Source organism: Petromyzon marinus, chromosome 17, assembly GCF_048934315.1.
Source record: "Petromyzon marinus isolate PM22_M1 ecotype Great Lakes invasive population chromosome 17, UKy_Petmar_22M1.pri1.0, whole genome shotgun sequence".
NCBI lineage: Eukaryota > Metazoa > Chordata > Hyperoartia > Petromyzontiformes > Petromyzontidae > Petromyzon > Petromyzon marinus.
This window is the reverse complement of record NC_133683.1, coordinates 15,522,427-15,538,675: the sequence shown is the minus strand read 5'-3', so window position 1 is coordinate 15,538,675 and position 16,249 is coordinate 15,522,427. Positions and strand designations below refer to the sequence as shown.

At 53.2% G+C, this 16,249-nt stretch overlaps 1 protein-coding gene across 3 annotated transcripts in view; it reads left to right on the top strand.

Moving 5' to 3' along the window:
- Positions 1–10,534: 10,534 nt before the first annotated feature.
- The window catches only part of LOC116943285 (sodium/calcium exchanger 3-like), a 74,728-nt gene continuing 69,013 nt past the window's right edge, over positions 10,535–16,249 (top strand). For all 3 annotated transcript variants that reach the window (XM_076067659.1, XM_032956006.2, XM_032956005.2), the window contains exons 1-2: positions 10,535–10,699; positions 14,583–15,839. In XM_076067659.1, coding sequence (XP_075923774.1) covers positions 14,682–15,839 — 1,158 coding nt within the window. In that variant the 5' untranslated portion in view covers positions 10,535–10,699; positions 14,583–14,681. The remainder of the gene's footprint in view (positions 10,700–14,582; positions 15,840–16,249) is intronic.

The window sequence follows — 16,249 nt, the reverse complement described above, 5'->3', positions numbered from 1 at the left end:
TCCCATGTGAATGGACGAGAGTTGTCTCCCATGTGAATGGACGACAGTTGTCTCCCATGTGAATGGACGAGAGTTGTCTCCCATGTGAATGGACGACAGTTGTCTCCCATGTGAATGGACGAGAGTTGTCTCCCATGTGAATGGACGAGAGTTGTCTCCCATGTGAATGGACGAGAGTTGTCTCCCATGTGCATGGACGACAGTTGTCTCCCATGTGAATGTACGAGAGTTGTCTCCCATGTGAATGGACGAGAGTTGTCTCCCATGTGAATGGACGAGAGTTGTCTCCCGTGTGAATGGACGACAGTTGTCTCCCATATGAATGGACGAGAGTTGTCTCCCATGTGAATGGACGAGTTGTCTCCCATGTGAATGGACGAGAGTTGTCTCCCATGTGAATGGACGAGAGTTGTCTTCCATGTGAATGGTCGAGAGTTGTCTCCCATGTGAATGGACGACAGTTGTCTCCCATGTGCATGGACGACAGTTGTCTCCCATGTGAATGGACGAGAGTTGTCTCCCATGTGAATGGATGAGTTGTCTCCCATGTGCACGGTCGAGAGTTGTCTCTGGCGTGAATGGACGAGAGTTGTCTCCCATGTGAATGGATGAGTTGTCTCCCATGTGCACGGTCGAGAGTTGTCTCCCATGTGAATGGACGAGAGTTGTCTCCCATGTGAATGGACGAGAGTTGTCTCCCATGTGCATGGACGAGAGTTGTCTCACATGTGAATGGACGAGAGTTGTCTCACATGTGAATGGACGAGAGTTGTCTCCCATGTGAATGGACGAGAGTTGTCTCCCATGTGCATGGACGACAGTTGTCTCCCATGTGAATGGACGAGAGTTGTCTCCCATGTGCATGGACGACAGTTGTCTCCCATGTGAATGGACGAGAGTTGTCTCCCATGTGAATGGACGAGAGTTGTCTCCCATGTGAATGGACGAGAGTTGTCTCCCATGTGCATGGACGACAGTTGTCTCCCATGTGAATGAATGAGAGGTGTCTCCCATGTGAATGGTCGAGAGTTGTCTCCCATGTGAATGGACGAGAGTTGTCTCCCATGTGCATGGACGAGAGTTGTCTCCCATGTGCATGGACGAGAGTTGTCTCCCATGTGAATGGACGAGAGTTGTCTCCCATGTGCATGGACGAGAGTTGTCTCCCATGTTAATGGACGAGAGTTGTCTCCCATGTGAATGGTCGAGAGTTGTCTCCCATGTGCATGGACGACAGTTGTCTCCCATGTGCATGGGCGACAGTTGTCTCACATGTAAATGAATGAGAGTTGTCTCCCATGTGAATGGTCGAGAGTTGTCTCTGGCGTGCACAGAGCCGTGGACTCAGCTCTTTGTGCAGGAAATTGTCAGTGTCGTCGTCGTTGGTGACGACGGCTCGGCGAGACCTTCATCCAGCAGTGGATTGATCACGGCTGGTGATTGTCAATGGAGCCTGGTCGTGTTTCTTAGGTGGTGTGTTTAAAGTTATTGAGACAGCTCGTCACGATTCTGACCTTGCAGACCAACTTAGATCGTATTGGTCACCCCGTGCCCCTTACAAATCTCATCGTTCATCCGACAAAGTCCCATCACAAGGAAGAGAAACACAAATAAATAGACACATTTTTTTCTGCCCGTATTGAAACGGCTGTACTCCGTATGGACCTGCACTCAATTTCCCTGTACAAGAATACGGAGTAACCTGTATTGGTTGACCGCTGTGTCTGATTGCAATTTAAACGCAGTGCTCGAACGCCATCGATCTGGGTGAGAGTACGGAAAGTAGACTTTCCCTTTCAGATGATATTTCAGTTTCATGTATTAGGTATAGCCCTGTGAGCCATGCGGCTCTTGAATCGGGTGCAACCGCAACAAACAAAAAACATGAACAAGAAACATCTTAAAGTGACTACGCGCAACAGAAAAATCCAGGAAAAAAACAGCAAAGTCTACCAGAAAAAGCACCGTATATCAACGCTGTGTGTAGGATGTGAACAAAAAAAGTATACAATACAATCTCGCGGTTCGCCTTTAGTTGTGCTCGCGGCACGGCGCGATGATCTGTGCCCCGTTGCGAATTGCCAGGCCGAGTCCCAGGTCACGCCGCCCGCTACCTGCAGGGCCGTGGAGGCGCGCGCGGGTCTCGGGTTCGATACCGGCTGCTGGCACGAGGGGGCGGCTCTCGCGCGGCACGAGGCCACGCCGAGTAACAATCAGCGCTCTTGCTGTTGATGAATACGGCTCTGCAGTGGTGTCACTAAAGCTGTAATGAGTGGTCAAAGTGTTGCATATCGGGGCTCATCAATTAAGTTTCCAACCCGTTAAACATTGACATGCACGGCATTATATATCTTTTTTTGCCAACCTATTTCTGGTCGAAGGGCCTCCTCCTTGCGCACGCTGTGTTGCAGTTCGTGGGTGTCATTTGACCATTATTCACCGCGCGGGTCAGAGCGGGCTGTTAAAGGCGTGGGTGCGTAGACGTGCAGTCCAACAGTGCCGTACTGCCCGCCACGTATCCACGCAGAATGTAGTGCAGCTGGCACGCGCCTGATCACTCTTCAACATACACCTGATCACTCTTCAACATACGCCCCAGGTTCATCCCCCTCCTGGCTTAGCTTCCGAGACCCTGGCGAATTCAATCGCCAGCGTCAGCGATGTTGTTGGTCGCCGTTCTTAAGAGTACCATTTCTTCACCAGGGCTAAGGCTCGCCGAGTCTCAAGACGCGTTGCCAAGGAGGGTCCTGATACATTGGGATCATTTGGGGCAACTTAAATATTGCTTCGTGAGCATTTGGGCTCCGCGTGCGTTGGCTACGTACGGTGCGAAAGATGGTCAGCATACATAAGACCCTCAAAGCTCTACACAGATGGATGCAACAAGCACTAGCTGTACTGCGGCCCCCGGGTCACCTCGAAACCCACGCGTACAACACGGGGGAATCCCAGGCAGACTCCAACTCTAACCTGTCCATAGGGTTTTGGAAACATTTATGTAGCTACATGGTGTGTGTTTATAGCTACACGATGTGTGTTTGTAGCTACACGATGTGTGTGTGTAGCTACATGGTGTGTGTGTGTAGGTACACGGTGTGTGTGTGTGTGTGTAGGTACATGATGTGTGTGTATGTACATGGTGTGTGTGTGTAGCTACATGGTGTGTGTGTAGTAGGTACATGGTGTGTGTAGGTACATGGTGTGTGTGTGTGTAGCTACACGGTGTGTGTGTGTAGGTACACGGTGTGTGTGTGTGGGTACACGGTGTGTGTGTGGGTACATGGTGTGTGAGTGTAGCTACATGGTGTGTGTGTGTAGGTACATGGTGTGTGTGTAGCTACATGGTGTGTGTGTGTGGATACATGGTGTGTGTGTGTGTAGCTACATGGTGTGTGTGTAGCTACATGGTGTGTGTGTGTGTGTAGCTACACGGTGTGTGTGTGTAGGTACACGGTGTGTGTATGTATAGGTACATGGTGTGTGTGTGTAGCTACATGGTGTGTGTAGGTACATGGTGTGTGTGTGTAGCTACATGGTGTGTGTGTGTAGGTACATGGTGTGTTTGTGTAGGTACATGGTGTGTGTGTGTAGGTACATGGTGTGTGTGTGTAGCTACATGGTGTGTGTGTGTAGGTACATGGTGTGTGTGTGTAGTTACATGGTGTGTGTGTGTAGGTACATGGTGTGTGTGTGTAGCTACATGGTGTGTGTGTGTAGCTACATGTTATGTGTGTAGGTGTATGGTGTGTGTGTGTGTAGCTACATGGTGTGTGTGTAGGTACATGGTGTGTGTGTGTGTAGCTACATGGTGTGTGTGTAGGTGTATGGTGTGTGTGTGTGTAGCTACATGGTATGTGTGTAGGTGTATGGTGTGTGTGTGTGTAGCTACATGGTATGTGTGTAGGTGTATGGTGTGTGTGTGTGTAGCTACATGGTGTGTGTAGCTACATGGTGTGTGTGTAGGTGTATGGTGTGTGTGTGTAGCTACATGGTGTGTGTGTGTAGGTACACGGTGTGTGTGTGTGTGTGTAGGTACACGGTGTGTGTGTGTGTAGCTACATGGTATGTGTGTAGATACATGGTGTGTGTGTATCTGGGTACATGGTGTATGTGTGTGTGGGTACATGGTGTGTGTGTGTAGCTACATGGTGTGTGTGTGTAGGTGTATGGTGTGTGTGTAGGTGTATGGTGTGTGTGTGTAGCTACATGGTGTGTGTGTGTAGGTACATGGTGTGTGTGTTTGTAGGTACATGGTGTGTGTGTTTGTAGGTACATGGTGTGTGTGTTTGTAGGTACATGGTGTGCGTGTGTGTAGCTACATGGTGCGTGTGTGTAGCTACATGGTGTGTGTGTGTAGGTACATGGTGTGTGTGTAAGTGTATGGTGTGTGTGTGTAGCTACATGGTGCGTGTGTGTAGCTACATGGTGCGTGTGTGTAGCTACATGGTGCGTGTGTGTAGCTACATGGTGCGTGTGTGTATCTACATGGCGTGTGTGTGTGTAGCTACATGGTGTGTGTGTGTGTAGGTACATGGTGTGTGTGTAACTATATGGTGTGTGTGTGTGTGTAGCTACACGGTGTGTGTTTGTGTGTAGGTACATGGTGTGTGTGTGTAGGTACATGGTGTGTGAGTGTGTATGTACACGGTGTGTGTGTGTGTATGTACACGGTGTGTGTGTATGTACAAGGTGTGTGTGTGTAGCTACACGGTGTGTGTGTGTAGGTACACGGTGTGTGAGTGTAGCTACATGGTGTGTGTGTGAAGGTACATGGTGTGTGTGTGTATGTACACGGTGTGTGTAGCTACACGGTGTGTGTGTAGGTACATGGTGTGTGTGTAGGTACATGGTGTGTGTGTGGATACATGGTGTCTGTGTAGCTACATGGTGTGTGTGTAGCTACATGGTGTGTGTGTGTGTGTAGGTACACGGTGTGTGTGTGTGTAGGTACATGGTGTGTGTGTGTAGCTACACGGTGTGTGTGTGTAGCTACATGGTGTGTGTGTGTAGGTACATGGTGTGTGTGTGTGTAGGTACATGGTGTGTGTGTGTGTATGTACATCGTGTGTGTGTGTGTAGATACATTGTGTGTGTGTGTAGGTACATGGTGTGTGTGTGGAGCTACTTGGTGTGTGTGTAGCTACATGGTGTGTGTGTGTAGGTACACGGTGTGTGAGTGTAGCTACATGGTGTGTGTGTGTAGCTACATGGTGTGTGTGTGTAGGTACACGGTGTGTGAGTGTAGCTACATGGTGTGTGTGTGTGTAGGTACATGGTGTGTGTGTATGTACATCGTGTGTGTGTGGGTACATGGTGTGTGTGTGTAGCTACATGGTGTGTGTGTAGGTACATGGTGTGCGTGTAGGTACATGGTGTGTGTAGCTACACGGTGTGTGTGTAGCTACATGGTGTGTGTGTGTTCAGGTACATGGTGTGTGTGTGTAGCTACATGGTGTGTGTGTGCAGCTACATGGTGTGTGTGTGTGTGTAGCTACATGGTGTGTGTGTGTGTAGGTACATGGTGTGTGTGTAGGTACATGGTGTGTGTGTGTGTAGGTACATGGTGTGTGTGTTCAGGTACATGGTGTGTGTAGCTACATGGTGTGTGTTCAGGTACATGGTGTGTGTGTGTGGGTACATGGTGTGTGAGTGTGTATGTACACGGTGTGTGTGTGTATGTACACGGTGTGTGTGTGTAGCTACACGGTGTGTGTGTAGGTACACGGTGTGTGAGTGTAGCTACATGGTGTGTGTGTGAAGGTACATGGTGTGTGTGTGTGTATGTACACGGTGTGTGTAGCTACACGGTGTGTGTGTAGGTACATGGTGTGTGTGTAGCTACATGGTGTGTGTGTAGCTACATGGTGTGTGTGTAGGTACATGGTGTGTGTGTGGATACATGGTGTGTGTGTGTAGCTACATGGTGTGTGTGTAGCTACATGGTGTGTGTGTGTGTAGCTACATGGTGTGTGTGTGTGTAGTTACACGGTGTGTGTGTGTAGGTACACGGTGTGTGTGTGTAGGTACATGGTGTGTGTGTGTAGCTACACGGTGTGTGTGTGTAGCTACATGGTGTGTGTGTGTAGGTACATGGTGTGTGTGTGTGTATGTACATCGTGTGTGTGTGTGTAGATACATGGTGTGTGTGTGTAGGTACATGGTGTGTGTGTGGATATATGGTGTGTGTGTGTAGCTACATGGTGTGTGTGTGTGTAGCTACATGGTGTGTGTGTAGGTACACGGTGTGTGAGTGTAGCTACATGGTGTGTGTGTGTAGCTACATGGTGTGTGTGTGTAGGTACACGGTGTGTGAGTGTAGCTACATGGTGTGTGTGTGTAGGTACATGGTGTGTGTGTGTATGTACATCGTGTGTGTGTAGGTACATGGTGTGTGTGTGTAGCTACATGGTGTGTGTGTAGCTACATGGTGTGCGTGTAGGTACATGGTGTGTGTAGCTACACGGTGTGTGTGTAGCTACATGGTGTGTGTGTGTTCAGGTACATGGTGTGTGTGTAGCTACATGGTGTGTGTGTGTAGCTACATGGTGTGTGTGTGTGTAGGTACATGGTGTGTGTGTGTGTAGGTACATGATGTGTGTGTAGGTACATGGTGTGTGTGTGTAGCTACATGGTGTGTGTAGCTACATGGTGTGTGTGTGTGTGTAGGTACATGGTGTGTGTGTAGGTACATGGTGTGTGTGTAGGTACATGGTGTGTGTGTTCAGGTACATGCTGTGTGTTCAGGTACATGGTGTGTGTGTGTGACTACAAGAGGTGTGTGTGTGACTACAAGGGGTGTGTGTGTAGGTGCAAGGTGTGTATTTAGGTACAGGATAAGAGAACCGTGTTTGTTGATTTAGTTTTACTCTCCCGTGCACGGGACGCTGAAAGCAATCGGTCATTCTTCGAGATGGGAGTAGACCACGTGTGTATGAGGTTCGGTCAGCCGGGTCCTCGAGGCGCGAGTGACTATTTATACCTCTCAGCAGCGCGCTTGATTGTAATTACTGGTGATTCCCCCCCCCACCCCGCCTTAATCGGCATCATCAGCTGCAGCAAAAAAAAACAGCTGCAGCAGCATCACCAGCAACGGCATCAGCTTACGACTTCATCACCCGCACCGGCCAGATCTCAGAAGCGAAGGAAGCGCCGAGCCTGGCTCGGTACTTGGACGTGGAGCCCTGCCTGGCTGCCTGGCTGGCTGCCTCGACGGGTCCTCAGGTTGTCAGGGTTGCTGGTGCGCTTCGGCTTTGGCCAGCCACGAGGTGGCGGAACGGGGCAACGGATTATTGCATTCATCTGTGCGGAGCTGTCAGCGCGACGTCGCTTGGAAGTGGGTGCGGGGGGGGGGGGATCGATGGCAACTCCCAAGGTCGCGTCGCCCTTCAGCAGGGCGAGGTCGGAGTCGAGGAGGAGGTGCGCGTTCACACGGAGGGCGTCGGAGAGGGAGAGCGACTTTATTGAGTGTGGACGACCTCGCGAACGCGGAGTGGAAGTTACGACTCCGATTTTGTTTTCAATCATGTGAGAGTCTCAGAGGCCAGGGTTAGTGTCATTTGCGAAAGTGGGCCGGGTTATCACCTATGCGACTATTTTTTTCCGGTATTAAAGTTACGATAAAAAAAAATAATGTAATAGGCAATTAAACACAATGGCTGAGGCAAAGCATATTTGGAAATGAAATTATTTATTTATCAAGGACACTTTTGGAGGAGGGTCCTGAATTGTTTTTTTTTAAAGAGGTTTTTCAGGCAACTAATGATGAATTTTGATTTTCAAAATTTCTTGCTGTGGTTTTCACACCTGATGATGATTGCTTGTGTTGCAGTCGAAACGTCGTGATAATTTTATTGTTTTATATTTTTATTATTTAATTGTTTCCCTTCTACGTGACTTTACCGAAAGAACCTAGAATATAACTAATGATGAGTTGTGATCATTATTTATTATTATACGTGTGGGAGGAAGCCAGAGGACTCGATCCCCCTACAGACGGAAACATTTGGCGATTAGTGCACTTGCTCGACTGCCATCTCCTGGCGAGGCAGGGAACTGCACTTCCTCGTCGCCCACGCGAAGGGAGGTTCAGAGTCCACCCGTGTGGCGATCCACCAAACCTAGCCGCTGACTCCACATCACCGGAGCGCAGACAGCAGCCACGTGCAGGGTAGCCACCACCGCCGCTCGGCTCCAAGTACGGCCACAAAGGTGGACACTAAAGTCCAAGAGGACTTTCCCGTCGTGGAGACACTCATCGGGAGGACGGTGCGAGCTTGAGTGGAGCAGTGAGCCTGGGTTCTTGGGAGTCGGTGGCGATGCAGAGTTGGGAGTCGCCATCAAGGAGGTGGTGGTCGATGTCAACCCCGAGATGGAGATGCGGTGAGAAGAGCGTTGGGTTGGGGCAAGGATGGAGACTTTATGGGACACCGTAGCACGGGGGGAGGGGGTGATTGTGAGAGGAAGAGAGTCCTTGTATGGGCATAGAGAGAGCGGTGCGAGTGGTAAGAGCACAGACCCAGGAGAGTTGTGTGGTAGTGGCGGTGGTCGTGGTGGCGGTGGTCGTGGTGGCGGTGGTCGTGGTGGCGGTCGTGGCGGTGGTGGCGGTGGTCGTGGTGGTGGTGGTGGTCGTGATGGTGGTGGTCGTGGTGGTGGTGGTCGTGGTCGTGGTGGTGGTGGTCGTGGTCGTGGTGGTGGTGGTCGTGGTCGTGGTGGTCGTGGTCGTGGTGGTGGTGGTCGTGGTGGTGGTGGTCGTGGTGGTGGTGGTCGTGGTGGTGGTGGTGGTCGTGGTCGTGGTGGTCGTGGTCGTGGTGGTGGTGGTCGTGGTGGTGGTGGTCGTGGTGGTGGTGGTCGTGGTGGTGGTGGTCGTGGTGGTGGTGGTCGTGGTGGTGGTGGTCGTGGTGGTGGTGGTCGTGGTGGTGGTGGTCGTGGTGGTGGTGGTCTAGCGGTCAGCGCACTGCGCTACGAACCCGGTGACGCGATATCGATTCCCGCTCACGGCCGACATCGGTGACTGATATTTGAACCGGTCCTGGGCCTCCTCTAGGTCTACTCAGCCTCAAATAAGTTCCTGGTGCGCTGTGTAAACATCGCCACTGGGGAGACAAAGGCGGCCGCGCACGGTGCTGGCCACCCACCCTCGCGTGCGCCGTTCCGTCCTTCATAGGTGCTGCTGGCTAGCAGCGCTTGCCCCAACAGTCCGTGAAGGCTACACGGGGGGATCTTTGTCTCTGGTGCTGTGGAGTGGCCCACGGCGCGAGGCGAGGAGGACATTGGGCAGGGATTGACCCCCGCCGATCCCGTCCCTGCGGCCCCTCCGGAGGGGTCGCGAGGGTTCGGAGTCGAGGTCCGGGGCTCTTGGGGGGGGGAGGGGGGGTCGTCGTCGTCTTCGGTGGCAGCGAGGGGCGGCGCGGGAAGGGGGACGGAGGCGGAGTCTGGGGGGAGTGCATGGATGTATGGGCGAATAGGTGAGTGGATGGGTTAGGGGCCGTCCATAAATGACGTCACGCACCTAGGGGGGGTGGGAGGGGTCAGACATTTGTGACGATGTGTGACGATGTGTGACGAGGGGGGGGGGTTGAGAAATGTGACGTCACATCAAACTTTAAATAAGTATATAATCGTTATAACAACACTAATTGTTATAACACTCCTACAACATCAGAGTGCAGCGCCACATTAAATACCCACTGCAATGACAATAGCTTAAAGCGATTTGAAGCGTGTTTTATTTTCAAAATGGAAATATGGTTTTGGGGGAGGGGGGGCAGAGCTTTGTGACGTCATATTTGAGGGGGTCTGACTTTTTGTGACGCCGTGTGACGAGGGGGGGGGGTCAAAAATCGCGTGACGTCATTTATGGACGGCCCCTTAGTGAGTGAGTTAGTGAGTGTGAATAGGTGAGTGCATGGATTATGTATGGGTGAATAGGTGAGTGGATGGGTTAGTGCGTGAGTTAGTGAGTGTGAATAGGTGAGTGCATGAATGTATGGGCGAATAGGTGAGTGAATGGGTTAGTGCGTGAGTTAGTGAGTGTCAATAGGTGAGTGCATGGATGTATGGGCGAATAGGTGAGTGGATGGGTTACTGGGTGAGTTAGTGTGTGTGTGACTAGGTGGGTGGATGGATGAATGGGTTGAAGGATGAGTGGGTTGGTGAGTGGGTGAATGAGTGGATTGGTATGTTAGTAGGCAAGTAGATTTAATGGGAGGATGTTATCGGTGAGTGAGGGCAAATAGTTGAGTGAGTTTATGGGTGGATGAGCGATACTCGATTAAGTGGATGTGTGAGTGGAACAGTAGCTGTGTGAGTGGGTGAATACGTGAGTGGATTGGTGGGTGAGTGAACAGGCGACTGAATATTTGGAGGAGAGAGTGAATGAGTTGTTAATAGCTGAGTGGGTGGTGGCTGAGTGAATCGTTGAGTGGATTGGTGAGTGGGTGGATGGATGGATGAATGACTGGGTGGATGACCGAGGGAGCGAATAGCTGAGTGGGTGGATGGGTGAATGAGCGAGTGGGGGGGGGGGTGGAGTGGCTGGGTCTCTGGGTGGGGGCGGTGTGCGGAGCTTCGACGCTGCGCAGCTCCGTGGGGCTGAGACTGAAGCAGCAGTAGCAGCCGCAACGACATCAGTCATCAACAACAACAGGATCAGCAACAGCAGCTTGTAGACATCAGTTGAAGCGGCGATACGTAGAGCCAGGTACGAGCGTGGTGTGTGTGTGGTGTGTGCGTGGTGTGTGTGGTGTGTGTGTGGTGTGTGTGTGGTGTGTGCGTGGTGTGTGTGGTGTGTGTGTGTCACTGTCTCAGTGCAACGTGCTCTCTGTCTCTGTTGTGTTCCGTGCGTGTCGTCTGTCTGCGCGCGCGCGCCCGTTTATTATACCGTCTCATGCATTGGCATGCGCGTGTGTTCCGATGTGTCGTGGTTGTGTGTACATAGATACATGCGTGCGTGCGTGCTCGCGTGTTCATGTGTGTGTGCGCGTGTTCATGTGTGTGTGCGCGTGTTCATGTTTGTGCGTGCGCGTGTTCATGTGTTTGTGTGCGCGTGTTCATGTGTGTGTGTGCGCGTGTTCATGTGTGTGTGCGCGTGTTAATAAACGTGCCCGTTAATGTTGCGTGCGCCTTTGTGTATTTCATCGTGTGTGTGTGTGAAATGTGTGCGTAGGGTGATTGTATTAACGGACGTGTTGATTGAGTGTAAATGTGTGTGATGTTTGTGTGTGTGTGCGCGTGTGTGAATGTGGCTCGTTCAATGCGTCTTTGTGGTGTGGTTTTCTTGACCGTGCGTTCGGCGTGCGCGTTGATCGTGTCGACCTTCGTGTTGTCGATTGCGCGCGTGGGTTGTGATGGTGTGTGCACACCAATCGTCCGTGTGTGATCATTATAAAAGAATCGCGTGTTGGTGCACTACGAACCCGGCGACCCGAGTTCGATTCCCGCTCACGGTCAACACCGGTGACGATTATCTGAACCGGTCCTGGGCCCTTCCGTAGGTCGACTCGGCCTCAAATGAGTACCTGGTACGGTGCGTAAACATCGAACTATGGTCGCCGGGTCCCAAGGGAAATGCGCTGACCACCCACCCCCTCGTGTACCGTGCCGGCCTTCATAGGTGCTCGCTCATAGCTCTTTCCCCAGCAGTCTGTCAAGGCTACACGGGGGACCTTTGTCTATGTACGTTTCTGTATGTCCTTGTGTGGGGAGCGGTGGCGTAGTGGTCAGCGCATTGCGCTTGGAACCCGGCGACCAGAGTTCGATTCCTGCTGATGGCCAACATCAGTCGCGAATAATTGAACCTGAGTCTCCCCTAGGTCGACTCAGCTTTAAATACGTAAACATCAGCACTGGGGAGACAAAGGCGGTTCGGTCGTAGTGCTAGCCACCCACCCAGTCGTGTGCCGTACCGGCCTTCGTAGGTGCCCGCTAACAACCTGTAACGGCGATACGGGGCGTGCGTGTATCCGTGTGTGTTTGCGTGTCTCCTTGCTTGTCTGTGCATGCGCTTGTCGCTGCAGTTCGTATATACAGAGCGCAATCATCATCACGAGCAGCAGCATCATCAGTCGCATGCTGGTAATTCTAATGGCGTGTTTGTTAATGATTCATGGGAGGTGAGCTCCCCCGTGTTACAAGAGAACAGAGGTTACGCTCATTAATATAATAAACAACATCATCAACAAAATCATCATCCCAGCATTCCCATTGGTATCTTTAATCGCATCACCATCGTCATGATCATCAACCTCATTGGCACCATAGGCATCGTCAACATCATCATCAACCTCATCAACATCATCAGCAGCAGCATGATCATCAACTGCATCGTTTTGGTGTAATAAATCCCCTAAACCCTGATCGTCATCATCAACTCACCAACCACATGGACACCATCCAACCTCGTCAAACCTCATCAAGCCTCGAAGCTCAAGTGAGACTTGGCTGGAAGCAATGAGTAGGATCATTATTCCATAATATCGTCGTAGGAATGTGGAGTGTCCACCACTGGCTTCAGTAACACCAAGGCCTTGCCCCCGTGGATGAACGTCGGGGGTTGGGGTCGAGTCACGGGTAGTGGTTGGGCTTAGGGGCTTGGGGTTAGGGGCTTGGGTTTAGGGGTTGTTATGGACTTGGGGCTTAAGTTGCAGTTATCGTTAGAGTTAATGTAATGCTTGAGATTAAGGTTATGGTAATGGTTGGGTTAGGGTTATATTTGTGGCTGGGGCTACGGTTGTAGTTATGGTTGTGTGTTAGGGTTGTGGCTATGGTTGTGTATTAAGGTTGTGGCTATGGTTGTGTGTTAGGGTTGTGGTTATGGTTGTGTGTTAGTTAGGGTCGTGGCTATGGTTGTGTTAGGGTTGTGGCTATGGTTGTGTGTTAGGGTTGTGGTTATGGTTGTGTGTTAGGGTCGTGGCTATGGTTGCGTGTTAGGGTTGTGGTTATGGTTGTGGTAGGGTTGTGGATATGGTTGTGTATTAGGGTTGTGGCTATGGTTGTATGTTAGGGTTGTGGTTATGGTTGTGTGTTAGGGTTGTGGTTATGGTTGTGGTAGGGTTGTGGATATGGTTGTGGGTTAGGGTTGTGGTTATGGTTGTGTGTTAGGGTTGTGGTTATGGTTGTGTGTTAGTTAGGGTCGTGGCTATGGTTGTGTTAGGGTTGTGGTTATGGTTGTGTGTTAGGGTTGTGGTTATGGTTGTGGTAGGGTTGTGGATATGGTTGTGCGTTAGGGTTGTGGTTATATGTTAGGGTTGTGGTTATGGTTGTGTTCGGGTTGTAGTAGTGATTGGGTTAGGGTTGTGGTTGTGACTGGGGTTACAGTTTTTATGGTTGTGGTCGTGGTTGGTTAGGGTTGTGGCTATGATTGTAGCTATGGTTGTGTGTTAGAGTTGTGGTTATGGTTGTGTGTTAGAGTTGTGGTTATGGTTGTGTGTTAGGGTTGTGGTTATCGTTGTGGTTATGGTTTGAGGTTAGGTTTGAGGTTGCGGTTCGGTTTCGGATTTTGGTTGCGGTTGGGGTCAGCGTTCACTGTGGTGAGGCTGAGGGGTTTGGATGGTTGCTGTTGTGGCTAGGATTGTGGTTGTCATAGCGGGTTATGATCACGGCGGAGATTTCAGGGTTACGGGTTATCTGCGGTTCCGCTTGGGGTGGTGGGACTGTTGTTGGGGTGCGCTGGGGGTCGGGTTGCCGGTGGTCTTGTCGAGTCGCTTGGTTTCCACTTTGCGCCGCGACCACCGCCGCCGCCGCATTGCGAGCTCGGCGAAGCGACACGGTCGCTCGCAGCCCGAGCGAAACACGGACACGCCGCAGCCAAGACAAAGGTGCCCTGTATAGTCTTGACAGACTTTTTAGGGCAAGTGCTGTTATCGCGCACCTGATGAAGGCCGGCAAGAGTGACCTGGGTCACCAAAATGACAAAAGCAATTAAATCAAAAGCACATCGACGAAGCGAAGAGAAATCAGTGAAAAAATAACCACGGTACAGGAGAAATATCAAATATGGTCAAGAGAATACATCTCTCCGGTGGCGAAAGTCGGCTCGGACAAAACGCGCCCAGCACCCGCGATGACTGTCGCGTAAATTCCCGGGGGGAATTGTTGCCACCTCCGTTGAGGAGCCACCGCCGTGGGAGCCGCGGCGGTGGCGGCGAGCGGCGCTCGCACCGAGTGAGCACCGGGCTCCTTCCCTCTGGCCGCTAGCGAGCAGCCCGCCCGCGTCACCATTGGCGAGCAGCCACACAAAATACGGCAGTGTTAGCGGCGGTGCAGCGGTCAGCGCGCCGCGCTGCAAACCTGGCAAGGGCCGAGTTCGATTCCCCGGCCAACACCGGCTCACGGCCAACACCGGTGAAAATTATCTGAATCGGTCCTGGGCTTCCTTCCTGGTGGGGTGTAAACATCGCCACTACGGAGACGATGACGGCCGGGCGGGGTGCTGGCCACGCACGGCCTCGTGTGCCGTGCCGGCCTTCGTAGGTGCCTGCTAACAGCACTATAGGGGGGGGGCATCTTTGGTCCGGTTGATGGTAGTGGTGGCGATGATGACGATGATGATGGTGGTGGCTGATGACGATCTCTCCTCTCACCAGGCTCACCTTTGCCACCTCTCCCACCTCCCTCGTCACCTTCCGCGGCCGCCTCCGCCCGCCGTGCTCCTCGTCCCCCCCGGGGGGCTCGGAGCGGCCACCATGGGTGGCCTGCGGCTGCGGGGCCTCGCCCGGGGCGGCCTCCAGCTGGGCCTGGCCGCCGTCGCCCTGCTGATCGCGCTGAGCGGCGCCGGCGCCGCCACCACCGCGGCTGGCCCGCCCGCGGGGCCCACCTCCTCGCCCGGGGGGGCGACCGCGACGACGGCAACGGCCAATCAGAGCCAATCGTGCCTGGGCACCTACACGTGCATGTCGGGCATCCTGCTGCCCATATGGCTGCCCAACGACCCGCCGCTCCCGGACAAGGTGGCGCGCGCCCTCGTCTATTTCGTGTGCCTCATGTACATGTTCCTGGGCGTGTCGATCATCGCCGACCGCTTCATGTCCTCCATCGAGGTGATCACGTCGCAGGAGAAGGAGATCACCATCAAGAAGCCGAGCGGCGAGACCGTCACCACGACGGTGCGCGTGTGGAACGAGACGGTGTCCAACCTCACGCTGATGGCGCTGGGCTCGTCGGCGCCCGAGATCCTGCTCTCCGTCATCGAGGTGTGCGGGCACCACTTCGAGGCGGGCGCCCTGGGGCCCAGCACCATCGTGGGCAGCGCGGCCTTCAACATGTTCGTCATCATCGCCATCTGCGTGTACGTGGTGCCCGACGGCGAGACGCGCCGGATCAAGCACCTGCGCGTGTTCTTCGTGACGACGGCCTGGAGCGTCTTTGCGTACATCTGGCTCTACCTCATCCTCGCCGTCTTCTCGGAGGGCATCGTCGAGGTGTGGGAGGCGCTGCTCACGTTGGCCTTCTTCCCCGTGTGCGTCGTTTTCGCCTGGGTCGCCGACCGCCGCCTGCTCTTCTACAAGTACGTGTACAAGCGCTACCGCGCAGACAAGCGCCGCTGCGTCATCGTCGAGTCCGAGGGCGAGCGGCCCAAGTCGTCCATCGAGATGGACGGCAAGGGGGCGGCGACAGCGGCCGGGGGGGGCGCGACGGCCGTGGCGCTGCAGCTCGACGGGCCCGACGTGGCCGACGAGCCCGAAGCGGGCGAGGGCCGGCGCGAGATGTTCCGAATCCTCAAGGAGCTCAAGCACAAGCACCCGGACAAGGACCTGGAGCAGCTGACCGAGATGGCCAACTACCAGCTGCTGAGTCAGCAGCAGAAGAGCCGCGCCTTCTACCGCATCCAGGCCACGCGCAAGGTGCTCGCCCCTGCCTCCTCGGCCGCTCCCGCTGCCTGGTTTGAATCTGCTGGACTCCTGGCCCCAATCGCAGCGCGAATATTTTGGTTTTGTAGGTGACAATGGAGGAGCGGTGGACGTGACGGGAGTCTCGCTGTCAGCAGCTCCGTAGTGGCCGATGGGAGATGACGTGGTGTCGTGACGATGCCGTGGTGTCATGCGTAGCACCCTGAAACCGCAATCCAGAGGTCGCCGGTTCGATTACAATGGTGCAAGTTTCCCAAATCCCCCCGCTCCCCACCCCCCACATGTTAACACGTGGTATACAGGAGGTCGTGGGTTCGATCCCCACCCTACCGCCTGTATATTTGGAGTTTATATATACAGGCGGTAGGGCCGCGTTGATTTTTCTCCAGGCCCTCGGGTTTTCC